Here is a 21,830-nt window from a genome sequence, read left to right on the forward strand (position 1 = left end):
AACTTTGAAGAAAACTAGCAGAACAACCAGACTTTGCATGAAAGTGGTTGCTGTCATATCTGTCAGTTCTTCTGAGTAAAAATAATAATGTATGTTGACAGATTAATTGTTCCTGTATTTTGGGTGTTTAGTACTGATCTAAAATGTAACATAATTTCTTATGCTTTGCTGGTTTTGTATTGTAACTGAGCTATGCATTGAGTCATAGAAGGCTAGCTTGTAAATTTATTTTCATTAAGCACATAATTAAAAGAATTTCACTGTATAATTTGTCCCTTTAAAAAGTGCTCTGCTTAGGTCAATAAGCTGTGCAATATAACAAATGGAGGAGTCTCTCTAACACCATCTTTCTAGCTACCTTTATTGGTGCATGAGCCAGAAATAATGCCATTGCCTGTTAACTCAGTCTACAAAGATGGCTGCGTTAAATTTTTTTCATTTTATTGGTTAAAAAAAAGCACCAAAGTTTTAACTTTTGAAAGCTGTGTTTCAGAATTGTCTTTTAAAATAAAGATTAACTTGAAAAACAAATAAATTTATTTTTGGAAAAATACTTAGCCTGTTAGAAATTACAGTTTCATGAACTGGTTGTTCTTTTCATTATTAACTCACTGAATAATGGCTTCTGTTGCTAATATTTCCTGTACCAGAAATATTAGTTTGTTAACAATTTGTACTATAAAGCCGTGCATATTGGAAAGCAACTTCTGTAATTTCCTTAGCTAAACAGTTAAGAGTTGTTCTAGGCTTTCCATGCTTTCTCAGCTTGTAATAATTTTCTTAGAGAAAGGAAAATACAAGTGCAGGGGACTCAGCAGCTCCAGGCCTGAAAAAACTACCAGAAATGACTCTGGTGTAATTGTAAGGAAACAGCCTACACAAATTACCTAATTTTCCTTCCTTCTCTAAGCTTCTATATTCAGGCACTAAAAGGTTTTCTTAAATAGAACTAGTGCTTTATTCTCGAATATGCATTATGTTTCTCAGAGAACATGTAATAATAATTTGGGTTTTCTACTTAATCATATTGTGAGTTATCTGTCAATACAGGTAAATGCTAAACCAGAAATGACATTTCCATTCTAAATAGTTTAATTCAGCCTTGTTACCTGCAAAATTACATTATGCTGAAATTTTGTATCCTAGCTGAAATGTTCAAGTATTTAATAAGGTTATATCTACTTGGAGATCTCCTCTTCAATAAAAGATTTTACTCTTGGCTTCTGACATTCTTGCTGTGCCCACACCCTTCCTGAGCTCTCCTCAAGTCTTACTGTATTTTAAGCTCTTCCTTTCTCTTTCCACAATAGCTCTAACACTGCAGCATTATAATGTGCCTGGGATTGCAGTTTCAGGGAAAAGCACCAGTCCTGGATTTTGCATGTGTCACCTACAGAATGACTCTTAGGATTCAGCCTTAGCTATGAAGGCTGCAGACATAAGACCTTGTGAGTCATATGTGCTGTTGAGTGTCAGCTTCAGATAATCAACTGCTTTTTGCATGATCGTAGTCTGTTTATATAATTTGTTTTTGAAACTGCCTATTTGTTCAGATGAGTAGTTTTTCTTTCCAGTGCTTAAGCGACAAACTATTATCCCCAGGATTTTTTGGTGATATACTGCCATCTAGTGGCTTTTATGCCCTTAACAATTTATTTTTCTTGAGCTCAAATAAGGCATGCTGTGACTTGAAATGTATTGTATTTGAGAGTTTTGCCCTGGAGGAATATCTGGCTGAATAAAAGTCTTCAGGCTTGCTGTTCTATTGCTTTATATATTGGGTTTTGTCTTACCCATACTGTTTTCATAGCAAATAGTTAGATATAATACCAACTTATTATCTGTGGAGTCCCTGACCATATTTGTGTAGTGAGGTATCTTTTGTAATTGTTTATTTCAAATCCAAGGTTATGTTTTACTGCTATTTTTAATTTTATTGTGATTTAAAAGGTTATCCTGTTCTTGTAATGCATATCATTGGGTCAAAGGTTGGTTATATATATAATTTTATGTTAAGCATTGTGACATTCATTTAGCTACAAAGAGAACCTGTGCTTTAAAGAAATGCCATTTTGCTTCTGAACTTTGCATACCTCCTAGAGTAACCCAGTGTTTGCTCCTCAGTGCAACCCAGCAGTTCTCTGTCCTGTCAAGCCTTTGAAGGTTTGTTCTGCTGCATGAAGATGTCCTTTTAAATTGTCCACCCATAGCTAACATCCTATGATAACAGTATCAGCTATTGCAAGCAGCCCCCACGCTAACATAACAAGTGCTGCTTCACACAAATATGTTCTTGTGTGTCTCTGCCCTTCGCCTCCATTGACTCAGCCTTGGAAAGAACTGAGCAGTATTACTTTTTGCTGCAAAAAGCAAGTAAGCAAAGAACCCCATCAATCAAGGTTAATACAGTAGAGGCAGTCCACACACTTCAGTCTTTTCTCTTTTGACATCTTGTCCTGGAAGCACTTGGTTGACTCAGGGTGCCTTTCTTAGGCTATACTCCATTTTTGTTTCTTCGTTGTCTTAAGTGCACAGAAGAAATCCAGCTGCACATCACTGAATCACAGAATAGTAGGTTGGTAGGGACCTCAGGAGGTCATCTAGTCTAACTCCCTGCTTAAAGCAAGTCTAATTAGACCAGGTTGCTCAGGACAGGTTCAGGCGAGTCTTGATCTGTTTTTAGCCTGATCGTGATCTGTCTGTATAAATTTCCAAAGATGGAGATTCCACAACCTCTTTGGGTAACCTCTTCCAGGCTTTGACTGCTCTCATGGTTTAAAAAAAAAAAATAAAAGTTTTCCTTATATCTAATCAGAATTTTTATCCAAGATGATAGTGGGTGGCCTCGTGATGACATCTAGACCTCCTTCAGCACCCTTGGATGTATCCCATCTGTCCCAAGGACTTGTGTATGTCTAATTGGCTTGCGTGATCCTTAACTCTGTCTTCCTCTAAATGAATGGGTGTGAATGATGCAGTAAATAGGGACGGGGGTGTAGTGTGGAAAGCAAGAAGAAAACACAATAGAAAATTCTACAGTTGCAGGGATTTTAAGTTTACATTTAATTTGGAAATTCTGTAAAAAGGATAGAATAGTGCTACACTCCTGACTGCACAGGTGTGCTGTATTGTTATTATAATACATAAAACCAAATCCAAACGATTAGATTATTTTACAGTTCTGATTATGTTCTGAAATGTCTTGTTTGGGTAGGTGAGTAGCACAGATTCATTAAAAAGGTTTTTCTCCCTCAGCATGTCGTTGATTGTAACATGGCCGGATAGGGCATAGTTGTCCTCTCTCCTTTTTGTGTTCCTTTTTCCTCGTGGGAGTAAGGGGAGACGAGAGTCACAAGATGCATAATATGCCAGGTTAGCTAACTGTATCTAGAGTTTAACAAAAGCAACCTATTACTTTACTGGTTTGTGTCCTGGTTGTTGCCGCAGAAGCAATGGAGTTGAAAGAGTGCTGAAATCTTCGCTTGCCTCGTCCCTGCAGTCCTTAGAAAACTGTGTGCATGTGGAAGGTTGTAGCAAGGCGTATGAAGTTAAGGCAATAGTAACATGTTGAGTTAGAAATAGGAATAATAATCTGTTGGTTATATACTAAGCTAAGTAAAAAAGCCCGATGTAAGCCCACTGATCTAAGAATGGCAGTTATTTGTGGCTGCAGTCCTTAGGTTACATGAAGAGAAGAAAGGAACATACAAAAAAGGAAACTTTATTCCACGCTTCTGTATTTTCAGTGCTCTGATCACCCATCCCGCATTGCGTTAGCTTATCACTTGCCTTTTCATTAACGGTATCTAACTTTATTAATTGTATTTAACTATATTTTTGCATAATATGTTACTTTATTTTGAAGTTATCTAAACATGCATTAAAACACTCAGAAATTTCATTTATTTTCAGACAAACTGGAGCTATAGGTAGATCCCAGTGTTATGGTATAAAACTTAAAGGTATATGTATTTCCAGTAAAAATATCAACTTGTAAGTCTGATTAAAAAATGACTTAACTGGATAGTCTCACTTTTAAATTAGATAAAGAACACTAGAAAGGAAATAGTGGGGTTTTTACATTTTGAATTATTGTTTTGAGGGGTTAGTTCATAATTCTTATTTTATTGCCTTTAGTTGCTGATGTGTGATCAAGATGAGTGGATTGGGAGAAAACTCCTTGGATAGCTTGACCAATGAGTCAAGGAAGCGCAAGCCATTGCCCTGTGATACTCCAGGTGCAAGGTAAGTTTATACAGACTTTCCAGATTTTACATTATGTAATTTTTTTAATGTTTCAAGTTTTAATTGGAATTTAGAGTAAGTTCTAGCTAATCATTATGTTAATTTGAAAAATTCTTTAGGCTAGCTTTTGTTGTTGTGAAGATACAACTTTACTATTATGCATAGAGCTGCCAAAACGCATGAACCATGCTGGGTAATTAGACTCTTGCATAAATCTTAATGGATTGAACAAGTAAGGAATCACAGTTTGAAACTGTGATTGCAAGACAAAAGAAATAATGCTTTTGCTTCCCCAAAATTATAAAGGCAGCATCTTATGTCAGGTAATTCATTTGGCAGGCCTTATACTAGGCAGTGAGGGTCAAGTGCAGAATGCTGCAATAGGTTGAGCTCTTTTTTGATTTGGTTTCTCCAGACTAGTTCTCTGCTTGCAAATCTCAAATCCCGGTGTTCCATGCTGTCCTCCTGCCCTTCACCCCACCCTGTTAGAGTTTCTGTTATCCAGGGGACTCTGTTTTCTACCCCCCTCCTACCTCCTTGTCTTCTGCCGTGTGTTAAGGGTTCTGTACTAGCTTTTCACGTTCTTGTTCCCACACAGTATTATCCTCTTTCTCCAGTTTTACCAAAACACCAGATGTTACAAGTGTACTCATATTTCTCCCTTTTATATGCTTCCGCACCATCCCGTGCTAATTTCCCCGTAGCATAAGAGACTGCATATGAGATCCTCACATTCTTCTACCATATTCCAGTGTCTGTCTGTGTCCCTCATTCCATTTTCTCTTTCCCTTTCTCTGATGTCTGTCTATCTGTTCAGGAATTCTGTTTTTCTCTTCATCACCACTCATTAGCTGTCTTTACCTTATAGGTCCCTGCTCTGTCATATATTTGCTTTCTCCTTCTTCCACTACTGGCCCATGCTTTCTTTCCTTACTCTTTCACTTGAGGTCTTCTCAAAGAATATTTATTCTTTTTTGATTTCCTTTGTATGTCCATTCTTCCCTTTCTTCTGAGTCTCTCTCTTCCTCATCTTGGCATTCTCTGTATATGACACTATTCTTTCTGTTGATTTTAGGCTATGGAGAGTGTATTTACTCAGCACATTAATCTATGTAGGAAGAGGAATTTCTGGGGGATACGTTATCCTGCAACATTAGGTTGCTTGGGATTCTGATTTTCTTGAATGTTGAGATGATATTTTCGTCCTGACATCTAGAAATGTCTCTGAGGTATTACCTTCCATGCACATCTTGTTACAAGCAAACCAAAGAGATCTTATGGAGTGTTAAAATTCCATTTTATTTCTCTAATAAATTTATAAACAAGTCTAAAGAAACTTTTAAGGTTAAAATATACTTTCTGTATGAGTGTTACAGTTTTATAACAGACAATTGCAATTTTCATTGAATTTGACAACAGAGAAATCACTGGAGGATTTTTTTGGATTAATAACCATTTCATATCCTCTTAAGATTCTTTAAAAAAACAAGCAAACAAACCCAACACACAAAGGTGCACGCACACACACACACACACACACGCACAACCCCTTTTGGTTTACGTTTACTAGGCGAGTGTCTGCTATCTAGACTTTATAGCCTAGAGAGTGTTCAGTGTTAGCTGAAGTGCATTAAAGCTCAGAGTGTGAGTGCGGCTTTGGTTTATGCTGGAGTATTTGTACCTGAAATGCTGTTTGTGGTTCCCAGTCTGACCTGCAGTGGTGAGAAGCGTCGGCGCGAGCAGGAAAGCAAATACATTGAAGAACTGGCTGAACTGATATCTGCTAATCTGAGTGACATTGACAATTTCAACGTCAAACCAGACAAATGTGCTATTTTAAAAGAAACCGTGAGACAGATCCGGCAGATAAAAGAACAAGGTACAGGTTTCCCTCTTAAGACAAAAGAAATAATTTCATTTTCTTGTAGTGTCTTTCCAAAGCAGTAGTTACTTGGACAATTCAGTTGTGCTTTTTCACAATAGCAAAGACTTCAGACTTTGAGTTGAATCAAATCTCTGATGTGGCTTAAATGATTTTATGTTAAAAATTGAACAAATACTTAAACTGAGAATTGGGACTTTAAAATACTGTATGGCCTTTCTTACTTATTTCCTGAAAATACTAGGAGAGCTTGAGGTAGTCCACAGAGAAACTGTTTTTTGGAAATACAGATGGACCAACTATCCATTGGCATGAAGAATGCAGACGACTGCCTTTCACTTTAAGGGGCTTCATGCTTAAAGGGACTTTAATGCTTTGAAATAAATTTCTTAAAAATATCTAGTTTCTTATAGGATACACTTCCAATCAGATATTTTGATTTTATTACTATTTTTTCCTAGTATGTTTTATGGACTTTTCTTTCTTTTCTTGTGCTGTTTAACACATGCTTCATAAATGGTTAAGTATTGGATTCCAGTATAGTTAAAATGCGATTAGTTGTGAGGTTAAGTAATTAAATAGTGTAATTGGCAAGACACAGAATATAGTTAAGTCAACAGAGGAGAAGATGGAGCAACAACAAATCTTGATAGTTTCCTGGAGCTAGGGTAAGCCAAAATGGTACAGTAACATACTTTTTTAAATGAATAGGTACCTGCAAAACTTATTTTTTGAAATATATGGTGAGGGGAATATTTTTTAAGTGACTATAACCTGCCAAATTTATGTATTTCCTTTGGGCAGTAAATTATCTCTGGAAATAAAGTGAGCTATGAAATAAAGTGAGTGTATTTTACATATCTTGATAAATTTCCACATTTTTTTAAAGGCATGTTAAAACAGTTCTAAAAAATCATCTTAACTGGTGTTTTAAAAGTATTTCTAATTTAATCTAGTGCATTCTATTGTAATAATTCTGTTCCATTATAGACTTTAGTATATGATAATCTTTTCTTAGGATGTTGTACTCCCCTTGTGGTCTGCTTAGCCAGCCAACAGGTACCACAGAACAAAATTTATTATTTGTTTTCTGTAATTCTGCTGCCTGATGTGGGTGCCCATCCCCCTGCCCCCTGCAATCCGATATATTTATTTAGGATATTTTGTTTCTTAAAAGCTGAAAAAAGTGAGAAAAGGCTTTTCATTCTTGGCATAAGAAATGTTTAAATACTAATGCTCAGAATGTAAAATGAGATTTTTTTTTTTTTATTTTTATTTCATATAATCATTAAGATCCAAGAGAACAGGTTCAGGAGCAAGTCCACTGTCTGTGATGTTGATAGGTTTGAGGGTCACAGATTAAGCTAGGATTCTGCAAGTCCCTGGCTGTCCACAGCACTTTCTCTTTGGAGTTTTCACCTTCATAGCAGGTATGACTGGATAGGAATCTGCATATACTCCTGATTCACCACAGATTACAGCCCAAAATGTTAATATAAGTTGCTTACCCCTGCAAGACTGCAAAATACACGCATACCCTATGTCATGCACCCTGCTGTGAAGGTAGCAAGGGCTCCTGTAGACAGAAGGGCAACAGGGTAGAAGGTGCTGATGACATCTGAAGACTGACCAATGGGCATGAGATAATCAAAATAAAAACAGAAAGAAGAGATGTGCTTAAGGAATGTGTGTAATGGCTATTGAAAGATTCATCAGGGATTCATCAGACAGATGCTCCCAAAAGCAGTAGAAGAAATGCTGTTCACAAAACAGAGTGGGTGGTAACTTTGATCCTACTTTAATTGTCAAGTCAATTTATGTGAGCAAAAGGTTTGACATTATGTAACCATGACATGTTTTTCTGGTCATAAGCAACCAACAGTATATGAGACTCCTGTCTCATCAGTGGTGGGTTTTTTTCGTTTTTTGGGGGGTTTTTTTGCCTTTATCCCCAGGCTTCCCAGAATCTGGCTTGTAATATTAAATGCAGTTGTCTTATGAAATTTTGCTTTTTTGAAATGTATCTTTTGCATTTCAGGAAAAGCAGTTTCTAATGATGATGATGTTCAGAAAGCTGATGTATCTTCTACGGGTCAAGGAGTTATTGATAAGGATTCTTTGGGACCCCTTTTATTACAGGCAAGTACAAATTATGTCCTAGTAAATCCCCATTGAAACAAATACTTAGGTCAGGTGAAACTACTACAATAAAGCCACCAATCTTGTAGTAATGAATAGTATGTGAGGACTATACAGAACAATGTTTTAAAGAGTCAGAAATCAGTCACATTTTCTTAATTTCACTTAAATAGTCTTTAGAAGGAAAGAAAAGAGTAGCATCTGGATTTTTCTGATAATGTGCTTTACTTTCTTTTCCTCCAGCAGTCATTACTAATGCGGTGCTTGGCAATTCAAGGAATAGTTTTCCTTTGCTTTAGAGGGTAACCATTACAATAAATGGATGAAGTTTTATTAAGACTAGAGGTCTTAGAAGTATGGTGGGGTTTGTGTTTCTAAAATGCGGAGCATTTTAAACAAATGTTGCCTTCAAGAAAAATAATATAACTGTAAAAAGAGGTGTATAACAGATACTTCTTCCTTATGCCTAGAAAACCAATCCCATGCAAGCTTATTAAAGCAATTTTAAAACTTGCTTGTTTTAAGAATATACTGAAATGTTCTTTCAGTTAAGAAAATACAGTATTTAAAGAAGTAGATAGCTGTTCTCTTTTTATTTTGTCACTTGCTGTTGGAAATGTCTTCATGTTCCAGTCTTACTACTTGTTTCCAATGAATTTTTTCTTATTGTAATTTGCCAGATTTTGAAATAATGTTACAAATTCATTAGCTCATGCTCAAATAAAACAAGAATAAAAACAAGAAGGCTGGTTATCACTATGAAATAGCTAAGTTGTAACACGAATGAATAGATTGATTTTTGATATTGAAATCATTCCTTAATAGAAGCAATTTTCCTCACAGAAAAATTTAAAACTTCAGCTTTTCCTTGACAGGAAATGCGACTGTTGTAATTTGACATTTATCACTCACTTGGTTTTTAAACCAAATTACATTCAGAATTATGTCTTATGTGATATGTTGTCATGTTAATATTTAGGCATTGGACGGTTTCCTGTTTGTTGTAAATCGAGATGGGAACATAGTATTTGTTTCAGAAAATGTCACACAGTATCTGCAGTATAAACAAGAAGACTTAGTTAATACAAGTGTCTATGGTATATTGCATGAAGAGGACCGGAAGGACTTCCTTAAAAATTTACCTAAATCTTCAGGTAATAAAGTTTGACTTACTGCACTGTTACTAGGCTATTTAAAATCAAGCAGAGAGGAAAAGCTCAACTTGTAATGGATAACCTTACAAAAAAATTAGTTTTACAAAGAAAACTTGACTTCAAAAGTAAGTTAATCTTGAAAAATCTTAGTATGTTCTTTTGAAAACGTACCATTATAAACCAATGTACTGTAAATTCACACTCTGTTTTCATTTTGCAGTTTGTTTGCCTGTAACTTACTATATACTAATACTAAAGGAACAGGGTTCCTAAAGCTTCTAGGGTAGCTGAGGTGATTTCCTGCTTTTTAGATATGGGAGTGACTTTTCAGCTGCCCTTCCAGTAGGGTTGAAAGTATCATGGAAGGGATAATGTTCTTTTACTTGGTTCTCAGTACGACTATTCACAGGGTATAGAAATGATGGTATATTGCAAAATGTTCTTTAATCTCTCTAATCAAGTAACAGGGTATCTAATTTAAGAAAAATTGCTTATGAACTGATTTTTATCTGAAAATATTTATAAATTTTTACTATGTTAAGTTAATGGAGTTGCTTGGACCAATGAAACGCCAAGACAGAAGAGTCATACGTTTAATTGCCGGATGATGGTGAAAACCTCTCATGATCTTTTGGAAGATGTAGGCAGCCACCAGGATGTGCGTCAGAGATATGAAACAATGCAGTGCTTTGCTTTATCTCAGCCAAGAGCTATGATGGAAGAGGGGGAAGGTAGGAAATCCTGTGCAATTCCTGTGCAGAAAAGAAATCTCTAAATAAAACTTTTTATTATGTGGTATGTATTATGAAATCTGTAGTTTCTGGATGGAAACTGAATGAAAACTCCGTTTTTTGAATGGAGTAGGAACAAAATGCAAAAACTTCAAATCCTTTATACTTATGTCTTAACATTGCAAGACGCTTGAGCTATTTTATTTAAATGCTTTTATAGTATAAAATAGGAGAGAAATGAAAGCGAAACCATTCTTTTTTAAATACAGATTTGCAGTCCTGTATGATTTGTGTGGCACGTCGTATCACAACTGTAGAAAGAGTATTTCCAACAAATCCAGAGAGCTTTATTACGAGACATGACCTTTCAGGTGAGAAATGTACCCAAGATTAAGGTTTCCAATCTCTTTTGTCCTCATGCTCTTGTCCGGTGTAAATGAAGTACTCTAAATAAATTGTGTATCTGTAGTGACTGGCGGAACTGATATCAAGAATTCCCAACTGTTTTTTTGCAGCGTACCATTGTCAGCAGTGGGGTATAACAACAAGCGTGGGACATGCGTTCTGACTGTATGCTAGCAGAATTACACAAGCCGTTCTTTGGAAACATGGCACAAAGTATTACTTATGTTGTAATGTGGCAGCTTTCACTTTGCTTTACACATGAGAGAGAGTTTAAATCATAATTTAAGCTAATGAAAGTTCTTTAGAATGTTTGTGGTCTTCTACAGTATGTGAGGAAAAGCTTAGAGTGTTTTATGCTGTTTAAATAGAAATATTATATACACAATATCTATATGGGGCTTTTTCAGATGCCAGTTAATGTTTATGATATTCATCCGTAGATGTAGTTGCTCAGTATTTTTGAAAACTTTACTGTGTATATGTCCTTTGGGTGCCTATAACCCATGATAGTCAAAGTTGCTATATGTTTTCTAAAACTCGGGCATTTACCTGTGAATGTTTCAGTTTCCTCTTACTCTGTAATCTGAATCTACTTGAGTATTGCTCTTTTATCAAGCAGCTTCATATTCTTCATATTCAGTAGCAGATTATTCATAAATGTCACTTTTGTATACTTAAAGTTTGGCATTAGGGTGATGGATGATTAAAATGGTGATATTAGAGTCTTCTGAAGTGTTGCACCGTATTCATATATTGTATAGAATTATTGGGGTAGTCATAAAGAGTTTATTGTGAGTATTTTATTTCCCTTAACAGGCAAACTTGTCAACATCGATACAAACTCATTACGGTCTTCCATGAGACCTGGCTTTGAAGATACAATTCGTCGGTGCATTCAGAGGTTCTTATGCCATAATGATGGACAGTCATGGTCAAACAAACGCCACTACCATGAAGGTAAAAATCTGTTTGCAGCATTTGGTCATGCTGCTTCTCTCAGTGGCTGTGTTTTTTTTCTGAATAACAAAAATGCTAAACTCTACCCGTGTTCATTCTTTTTCATGTTTTTAGTTGGGGCTAATGCTGTGATTCATATTTACAAGCTGAAGAGATATGACCTCTTGAGGAACAGTAATTCTGATACAGAAGTTATTTTGTTTCTGTAGTATGTCTGTTTTGATAATTTTTGTGGAAAATACCAGATACATGATCTAGGAGTCTGAAGAAATTTATTTTTCCACACATGGATATAGCAATGACAGTGACAAATTCAGCTGTATTTCTGTAATGACCTCTTACCCTTGTTCAACACCAGCTTGAATTTATTTTAATTTATTTTAATAAAAGAAAGGATAACTCATTTGTTAACTAGTCTGAAGAGTAGTAACCACTGGTTAATACCTTTTTTCATGTTATTCAAGATACAAGGCTTCAAAATATTTTCAGTATTCTAATGCTACGTATTTTTAAAGCTAATTTGATGACCCTGATAGATAAAACAAAGTACAGCCAAGTCTCCATTAAGAAAGCTGTAATTTTCTATATGTGTTAACTTTAGCCTTTTTGAAGGGTTCACAAAGTAATTCAAAGTATTAAATAAAGAAAAACTAGTACTGACAGAAAATGGAATTTCCATTCCATTGGACTTAACTGATTAAGTTTAATCCTAAACGTACAAGAAATTTGGAGCTCAGAAATTTTTTTACGAGATAAAACATTTCAAAACCATTTGGTATTGACTTTGAGACACTTCAATGAAACTTAAATGCTGACTTAAAAATGAACATTTCTTCCATATTGAAATGATTTATGTGAATTAGTTTGCACTGAAATTTTTGACTAAAAGCAATGGTTTCCACAATTTTCTTGATAAAAATACCTTTTTTAAAAATTAAAAATACTCCATTTGAAGGCTTCCTAATTTCATTTCTATTCCATATTAATTACCTGTATATTTTAGTGCAGTTGAGATTGAAGTATTGATTAATCCTTCTCCCCAAGGAGAAGCCATGGAAACCTCCTTACCTAGCCATGCAAGTCTATTAACAAATTCAGAGTTTTGCCAGATGTGCATGGTTAGCACAAAGTACTGCAGTGTCAAATTAATCTTGCTTGCTTTTTTTCCTCTCCCTACTATTTTAGGGAGAATATATGGGATACTTCCTTTTTCAGAATATCTATCTTGGGTGTGTCTTTCATTTTTCATCTTGAGCAAATGAGTATTTTGTAAAAATCTATACAGTGCTTATTAACATTTCTTGGACTTTCAAATATGCAAAATATTTTGTATTTCTTTTACAGCTTATACACAAGGTCATGCTGAAACACCGTTGTATCGGTTTTCCTTAGCGGATGGTACTATAGTGACAGCACAAACAAAGAGTAAACTATTCCGAAATCCTGTAACTAATGACCGCCATGGATTTGTCTCTACCCACTTTCTTCAAAGGTGAAATCAGCAGCATCTGTTTGTCATTTAAGTATCATAGCTTTTAAAAATAGATCTGATTTTGGCGATACCTGAAGAAACAGTATACCAGAATATTTTATCTGGTTAAAACTAGAACATTTTTCTTTGGGATTAAGATTTATAAAGACAAAACACTGGAAATAAAAGCATGTAACTCAGCATTTCTATCTTGTGCTTTTTAATTACAGACCAGTAAAAAAAGACAACAAAACCCCTTAAAACGCATCATGGATGATTCAAAGTTAAATGTACTGTAAATAGCTGTACTGTAAATGTGACCTGTTCTTGTTGATTACAAGAAGAGTTGCAATGCCACTCTGGAGGGAATCTGCCTGCTTCTGGCGTTAAAGTGCCTCCAGATGCTGATCAGTGGGTAGCTGAGATTGTTCAGGGCATCATTAATGTGCACAGCAGAATGGTGTCGCGCATTGGCTCGGGAAGGGAGTATAAGAAGGAAGACATTTAAACTGATAAATCTAAATAATGGCTGGTGATAAAAGCATTTTAAAGGGGTGATCCTGTATGCGCTTATAGCTCAAATGACCTAAAGGACTAAACACTTCTATAATGAATGAATGAGTGGCATGGTTTAGTTTTGCTTTTGTGGAGATACTCGAATTCTCACTGCTCTTTTTGAAAAATCATTTAATAATGCTATTCTCTTTGTAGCACTTGATTCTGAAAAAGATTTTAATTTATTTTCTTGGGGTGTCTGGGGATGCTATTGAATTTACAGAGAACAAAATGGATATCGACCGAATCCTAATTCCGTTGGGCAGAACATCAGAGCACCTGTGGCTGGAAGCACAAATTCTGTTGGAGGTATTATGAACATGTCACCCGGTCAAGGCATGCCGATGCAGAACAGGAGCTATGGCATGGGAGATCCCAGTGCAGTGGGTCAGCTGAGCAGCACGAGATATGGAGGCCCTGGTAATATGGGGCCAATGAACTCTGGACCAGGAATGCAGTCCTCCACTTATCAAAATAACAATTATGGTTTAAATATAAGTAGCCCACCACATGGTAGTCCTGGCTTAACTTCCAACCAACAGAACCTAATGATATCTCCTAGGAATCGAGGGAGTCCAAAAATGAGTTCACACCAGTTTTCTCCAGTTACAGGTACTTTATTTTTTGCTGTGCGCTTTTTTAAGAAGTTCTCTTTTCTCACTTTTATCTGAATTCTATCTTTCATCCTTTTTATCTATGACCTTGCGTGTGTTACTTAAATATAGCATACGTAGTTTCATTGTAAAAATTTATTTTAAAGTAATTAGCTCAGTGCAGCAGTCATATGTAATCCAGAAGGAAAAGCAGATGCCGACAGCAATCTAATTAAAGTTTGATCTCTGTCGTGTAATACAGGTATGCACTCTCCAATGGGATCTGCCAGCAACACCGGCAACAGCACTTTCTCTAGCAGTTCTCTTAGTGCTCTTCAAGCCATTAGTGAGGGGGTTGGAACTTCCCTTCTATCTACACTTTCTTCGCCAGGTCCAAAATTGGATAATTCCCCAAACATGAGCATAGCTCAGCAAAGTAAAACGAGCACCCAGGACTCGAAAAGCCCGCCTGGTTTGTATTGTGAACAAAACCAAGTGGAAAGTTCCGTGTGCCAGTCAAACAGCAGGGAGCTCCTTAGTGAAAAGGATAGTAAAGAGGGAAATCTAGAGGCATCTGAAAGTCAGAGAGGACCATCTGAAAGCAAAGGGCATAAAAAGCTGCTTCAGCTACTCACGTGCTCCTCGGATGAAAGAGGACATTCCACAGCATCAAACTCACCTTTAGACTCTAATTGTAAAGAATCTTCTGCCAATGTTACCAGTCCTTCAGGAGTTTCCTCATCAACATCTGGAGGGGTATCTTCCTCCTCAAACATGCATGGGTCGCTCCTGCAAGAGAAGCACAGGATTTTACATAAATTGTTACAAAATGGTAATTCTCCTGCAGAGGTAGCCAAGATCACAGCTGAAGCTACTGGCAAAGACACATATCATGATGCTAGTAATACAGCGCCCTGTGGAGAAGGCACTGTCAAACAGGAGCAACTGAGCCCAAAGAAGAAGGAAAACAATGCTTTACTGAGATACCTACTAGATAAAGATGATGTTAAGGACCCGCTTTCCAAAGAGTTAAAGCCTAAAGTAGAAGGCGTGGATAATAAAATGGGACAATGCAGTAGTTCTACTCTTCCTACTTCTAGTCAAGAAAAGGAGATTAAAATAAAAGCGGAACCAACAGAGGAGGTAGAGTATAATGTAAAACGATGGTAATGAACAAGCCAATATTTTCTTTTTAGAGTGAATGGCTAAAAGAAGAGTACTTTATTTTTTTTTTAATGTGTGTGTAAACATTTCCATGAAAGTTCTGTGCAAATGGTGTGAAACCATGTGCTCAGGTTTTACTGTAAATGACAAAACACAAACAAATAGAACTACAGGATATATATAACCAAATGTGCTGTACTGAAATCCCAGAGTAATGTATATTTACAGATTATTATTTAAAATCAGATCTTTTAACATCTGCAATTTCACATAGCACATGTTTATTTTTATGGCTCATTAGGAAATGGAGCTGTTAGCTGCCTCTGTAATTAGTTGGTAATGCAATAGCAAAAAGTAAAACTAGCAGAGATTACATAACTTCATTTTTAAAACATAAACACAGCATATGTAATATTTAAAATAGCTATAAATTCATTTGTGTTAGTACTCTTTTTAATTATTAATTTTATATATATACACAAACATATACACACACACATATATACACACACACATATACATACGTACATAAACATACGTGTGTGTGTGTGTATATATATATATTGTATTTTTCTGTATTCTTTTGTCTGTAACAAAATACATTCTCAAAACTGGAAAGATGCCTTAAAGCAAAATTAACCATTATTTATGCAATTGACTCTGAAGAAAATTTTCAATTTGATTAAAAAAAAAAAGCCTTTGTGATTTGAAAAAAAAAACATATTATTCAACCGTTAATGAGTTGGGATGATAAGAAAAATTTGAAGAATGTTTGAATATGTTTCTAGAGTTGAAATGCCAACAAATGTCACAATATTACAAACTACATGACCATGGAAATGGAACCCTACTGAAATCAGTGGTGCACTTGTTGGGAACAGCTGTTCTTAAAATTGTTACTCTTAGATAATATTTCTTTTCTATTTGGCACCTAGGGCACATTTGGAACTGCTTCGACATAAATAATGCTGGTCAGTAGGGCAGAGTTTACTGAAAACACGTTGATAGCTTAGAACTTGGATTTCCCAAATCACTAATAGTTATGCAAACATGAATTTACTGTACAACTTTTTATATTAGCTAACAGCTGACTATATATTAAACACTTCATAACATTTTTTGAATACCATTGAGGAAATAAGTTGTTAACAACTGTGCAGTAGTACAGGTGTGTAGTTCCACTACTTGTTGCTGAGAACTGTGACCCATATTCAGAGAAGCTTACTGTGCAAAGATATTAATCCATTATTTATGCAATTTTTATTCTGTTAAAACTGCATCTGATTTAAAGACAAATTTTAAAAGAAAATTAGGGATCATATTGGCCAGAAAGGTCTGTGAGTATTTTTCATATGTTGTTGTGTTTTGCAATGATCAATTTAAGATATTTATAAATGCCCGATACATTATTTATTACCAAACAGTACACATTCGTGATGTTGCTTGCTGTCATTAGTGGTTTTATCTTTGTAATTTATGATGCCTGAAATGTTTATATTCAAAGGTGATTTTCTTTCTATTTATGTATAGTACCTCCAATTTCTCCTTAAATTCTTCTTTCTCAAAATTAGCCAGGCAGAATACCTATTAAAAAGTAGCTAAATGATATCCGAAATTCTTTGGAAATTAGGAGAAAGCCTCAGATATTATCGGTGAACTAAACTATTTATCTCTTGGTTATATCCTTTAAGATTAGTAAGGAGCTAAATGAAAGCTGACAGATGGCAATATGATAGTAAATAACCTTGGTATTTTATTGTTTCTTTTTCAGATGAGTGGAGACTTGGATAATTTGGATGCAATTCTAGGTGATTTGACTAGTTCAGATTTTTACAATAATGCTATGTCTGCAAATGGGAATAGCCTTGGAACAAAACAAGCATTATTTCAAGGAACTGCCGCACTGAGTAAGGAGTTTCATTTAATATCACTTTGGTTTTAAAATTAGTGTTTTTTTCTTACCTGATGTAAACATAATGCATGCTCAAATTCTTAGAGAATACTTTTTTGATTTCATATATCTTCAAGGGCAAATATAATGTAAAAGGCTAATCATGCTTCCGTAGGCTATTGTATTATTAGTTTGAAGGGCAATGTTGGCAGCATTTATCTACTATACACACCCTAAATAAAGTTTGGGTTTGTCCAACATGGATTTTCTACAGTGTCACCAAAGGCATCAGGAAAAACATTTTGGCAGTTGTAAATTGAAATAGAGAATTTTATTCCTTGCAGATGACTAGGGAAAGAACATGGGATTAGTGGCAAGCTTTTGATTTCCTGCTTATTCTACATGAAAGCATCTTGTGGCTTGTAAAATCTAATCAATAATCCTCCTCTACATTGAAAGGAATGACCTTCCTTAGTAGGAAGCTGAGCAGGAGAGAAAGATAGACTCACTAATGGACCAGCATGATTACAGTAGTCACTGACTTTTATAATAGTGGTCCTCTCTTGGTTATATGTGGCAATAGGTTGCTGAGTTAACCTTAGGAAGGTGAAACATGGATAATGCAAAATGTTAATTCAGCTACAAGAACATATAAGACCAGTGACGCTGTTGGCTCTGGAGCCCAGTGATCTCTAAGATAATTAGTTCACGTGGTACAAAGTGTTCAGGAACATATTGCTTCTGGATCCAACCTGGTTCAAGCCGAGCACCATTTGACTTGTCTCTGCCTCCATGTCAGAGATATCCAAATGCTGGGCAGTCCACTCATGTGTATTAATAAGATTGTAATACTAGGGTATTTCAAAATGTTAAACATGGATCATTATCAAACTTAACTTAAAATGAGCCTTTCTATGTGTAGGGCCAAAGGAATTGCATTTGGCTTTGCCAGTGAAAAGTGTTAAGTATGTACTCAAAATGCCACTGAAGTAGTGAGAACATAAACAGAATAACTGTTCCTGGCCTGTTAAAGGTGAAATATGTGTGCTTCTAAATAGATCAAATTTATGTAAACCATGAATAGTACTTTCTGTTTTTACGTTTAAAATGTGCAGTTGCGAGCATCTTTTAATTCTTTAACAGGTATGAGAAGTCCCCAGGCCGTGCAGCCTACCCGCCCGCCTTTCAGCAGAGCCATGTCTTTAGATAGCCCTGTGGGTTCTAGCCCTCCAGTGAGGAGCGTCAATGCCTTCTCCATGTTACAGAAGCAAAACTTGATGGGTGGAAGTCCAAGAATGATCGAAAACCAGGAAAATTTCGGAGCAAATCTGGGTCTGTTGATTGTGTACAGATAGATCTCAGAAAGAAAATGCTTTAATGTAAAAAATGTTGCAAGATTATAAAGTGAATTCTTGTCAGAAGAAATCTTAAAGAATATTATCAGCACCTGAATACCTTAATTATTATTACCAGCTAAAATTATAAGAAAATAGCCATTTACTATCTGTGTGTATTCCCAGGACTTTACTTTTGTTTAGTAGTTAAATTTTTTTTGACTGTTACGAGTTCTGACTTTAACCTATGCTTTTATTATATAGAAACAAGAACAGGTGAAGATGGCAGTCAGTCATTAATATTTTTAAATGTATTTAGATGAATGTGCTCTTTGGATGATATAAAGCTTGATATGGTAAGCTTTACTTGCTTTTGCAGGAATTCAGTGAATTGCTCTGTCATTGGCAGTTGTTGGTAAAAGAAAAAAAAACATAATAATTCTAAAACCAAAATATGTATTGTATTCTATATGAGAAATCATTATCTTCTCTGCTCTTCATTATAGCAAGTGGACCCAACCGAACTGTTGCTATGAATCAGCATCCCTCAGGAGACTGGGGTCTGCCAAACTCAAAGGTTAACAGATTGGAGCCAACAAGCTCTGCTTCGATGTTGAGACCAGGACCCGAGTTTAATGCCTCCCTTCCCAGAGCCACCGTGGGGGCTTCTATGGCTGGGTTGCCCATTCGTTCTAATAGCGTCCCTGGTACAAGACCAATGCTACAACAGCAAATGATTCACATGAGTAAGTTCTTCGTATTATATTGTACCACTTAATGCAACCTTGTTAGTTCCTCGGTAAGCATTCATTATAAGAATCTTTTCAGTTTTGGTAGGACGCTAGCTCTGCATCCCAGACTAGGCTCCAGAGGTGAAGACTGGTATTCTCCCCTGACTGGGACACATGCCAATTAGACTGTGAGATGCAGTGTAAGCTTAATAACAAATGATCGCATTATATCAAGGAATGGTGTTATTTGATGCCTTACTGCTGTTCTTGCTGTTTGGTGGTATCAGTGTGTTTCATACACAGATAATTCATGCCAAATCTCCAGATTTTTTTGGATAGTTCCAGTGTATTTCTAGTTCTCAAGTGCAGTACTTCTCTGCTGAATTCCAGGAACTAAATTCCATCTAGGATTATATGAGGAGAGACTAGTATTGTGATTTATTTAATTCATTTTACCTGATATCTAATTTGTTTAATAATCTTTAAACTAAATTACTTTTTGAAGTTAACGTTTTGGTAATCAGGTTTTTAAAGCTTTTTAGTAAGTGTTTCAGAACTCTTGTCACAGGCAGTGTTCAAACTTTGTGTAAAGCCACATTGCAAATACAGGTTCTTTTTACGTATTTGTATTTGCTTGGAGAAACCAAGCTACATGCCCGAAATGTAAAGAACGTCTCAAAGTTCTAATTTTGAGAAGCCTGTGTTTTTTTCTGTTCTATATCTCTAACAAAGATTTAGCCTAGAGCTGAAATTGTCTTGACTAATGTAACAATATCAGCAGGTCCAAAGATTCACGTGCCCCTAGGGCCGAGAAACACCCTGGCACTCCTTTGCTCCGTCTTCATCCTGGAGCTCTATGGGGCTGTTACCAGGTGTGCCCTTACACGGACTTGCTGTTTCAAATTGACGTGTGGATGTAAGGCTAAATCTGGAAAAAAAATTATGCAGTCCTGAACTGAATTACAGTTCCTCAGTAGCTTCTTGGAAATCGTTACTGATAGGCGATTCCTACAGATACTGGGAAGTAATGGGATGGCACACACTGTGTAGTGCTGGCTCTCTGCAGCAGGTAATAACGGGTGATGTGATCCCTGGCTACCTCAGGTCTTCTCCTGAGCCCTGGAGGCTTTTTAGGGAGAGCATCAGGAAGGGGTGAACAGGCAGAAGAGCCACACACTGAAAATCATTGTCATGTAACTTCTGTTTCATTTGATTTTTCAATCTGCTTCAGAATTTAAAATGCCAAACACTGTTAACGTCACTGTGACAATGCATATTTGCTAGGATCCAGATTTCATTGGCCAGAAAACTCATTTGTGATGGTGTAAAGTTACTGCGTTTGTCAAGTTCCTATTTTAGGGATTTAAAGATTAGTAATAGCAATTCTGTTCTAATAGGGCAACAGCTTTAGATCACTGTTGTATTCAAAATCTGTGGTCTATATTTCTGAAATAAGCTGAGTGTGAATTTATGTATGTATGCAATTTAAAACATGCTACTGGAAAGCTCTTGAAGCTATTTGATGGTTTGTATAATCATCCATAATGCTTTGTGTGAACACTCAAGAGCAAGGTGCCACCTTTTGTTTTTTAAAAAAACAAACCTTTTACTTCACAGGGCCGAATGAGATTAACATTGGTATGGGTGGGAATCCTTATGGACAGCCAGGACCGTCTAACCAGCCAGGATCATGGCCTGATAACATGCTGTCCATGGAGCAAGCATCTCGGGGTTCACAAAACAGGTAGAAATGAGGATAGTTTTAAGATAAGTTTAAATACAACTGTTCACTGTTTAATACGTGGAAAAATCAATGTAGCATATACAGTGGGTGTAAGGGGTTGGATCATAGTCTGTTTCTGTTGCTGTTCTGTCATCATGTGACACTGCATCTCTTTTAACCCAGCTCCACAAAAAACATTGCTAACAAAATCAAACTATGCTTGAGTTGGGAGGGAAAGTGAGATGGGAAGGCCTTAAATTATCTCTCTCTCGCATGTGCACAAGCTAAACTTTAGATGCCAGGAGAAGTTTAATTGGAAACAGGAAAAGCAGAATTTAGGTGCATTGAAGGTTAGATGGTAGTTGAGTGGACGTTTCGGGACCTAAATTTGGGACTTGAGGCTTGAGGTCTTACTTCAGTCTTCTGGGTGGTTATAATCTTTCAGGTCAGTATGCGATATAAAACTATATACCTGTCTTTATAGTCCATAATGGCTGTAATTTTTTTTTGTATTTATAGACAATTAGTTAGAAGCTCTTTGGATGACCTTTTATGTCCAGCACCAAATGTGGAAGGACAGAGTGACGAAAGGGCACTTTTAGATCAGCTGCACACATTGCTAAGTAACACAGACGTCACCAGTCTGGAAGAAATCGACAGAGCATTAGGAATTCCTGATCTTGTAAACCAAGTGAGTACTCAGAGATTTTGGCCATTTATTTTTCAACAACCTGTATTATCTTGGTACTTGAAAATGAAGAGAGCCTTCTCGCTCATTTGCATCTCCTCACTTCGTTGCTTCCGTTTTCCAAAACCTGCCTTTGGAAGAATCTGCTTTGAGTAACGATTTTCATC

General features: G+C 36.1%; 1 protein-coding gene across 21 annotated transcripts in view; it reads left to right on the forward strand.

The window, feature by feature from the left end:
* NCOA3 (nuclear receptor coactivator 3) overlaps nt 1-21,830 on the forward strand; it is a 99,287-nt gene that overhangs the window by 69,808 nt on the left and 7,649 nt on the right. For 20 of the 21 annotated variants that reach the window (XM_026071729.1, XM_026073359.1, XM_026069243.1 and 17 more), the window contains 15 exons: nt 4,138-4,245; nt 5,952-6,124; nt 8,166-8,266; nt 9,246-9,420; nt 9,963-10,151; nt 10,421-10,522; nt 11,373-11,513; nt 12,858-13,005; nt 13,763-14,151; nt 14,395-15,275; nt 17,068-17,203; nt 18,331-18,519; nt 19,028-19,267; nt 20,870-20,996; nt 21,495-21,666. In XM_026071729.1, coding sequence (XP_025927514.1) covers nt 4,157-4,245; nt 5,952-6,124; nt 8,166-8,266; nt 9,246-9,420; nt 9,963-10,151; nt 10,421-10,522; nt 11,373-11,513; nt 12,858-13,005; nt 13,763-14,151; nt 14,395-15,275; nt 17,068-17,203; nt 18,331-18,519; nt 19,028-19,267; nt 20,870-20,996; nt 21,495-21,666 — 3,252 coding nt within the window. In that variant the 5' untranslated portion in view covers nt 4,138-4,156. Of the gene's footprint in view, nt 1-2,890; nt 2,910-4,137; nt 4,246-5,951; nt 6,125-8,165; nt 8,267-9,245; nt 9,421-9,962; nt 10,152-10,420; nt 10,523-11,372; nt 11,514-12,857; nt 13,006-13,762; nt 14,152-14,394; nt 15,276-17,067; nt 17,204-18,330; nt 18,520-19,027; nt 19,268-20,869; nt 20,997-21,494; nt 21,667-21,830 lie in introns of those variants that run through there. The other variant, XM_026080867.1, reaches the window with a different exon arrangement.

The sequence above is a fragment of the Apteryx rowi genome, unplaced genomic scaffold, assembly GCF_003343035.1.
Source record: "Apteryx rowi isolate R43461 unplaced genomic scaffold, aptRow1 scaffold_0, whole genome shotgun sequence".
NCBI classification, from domain to species: domain Eukaryota; kingdom Metazoa; phylum Chordata; class Aves; order Apterygiformes; family Apterygidae; genus Apteryx; species Apteryx rowi.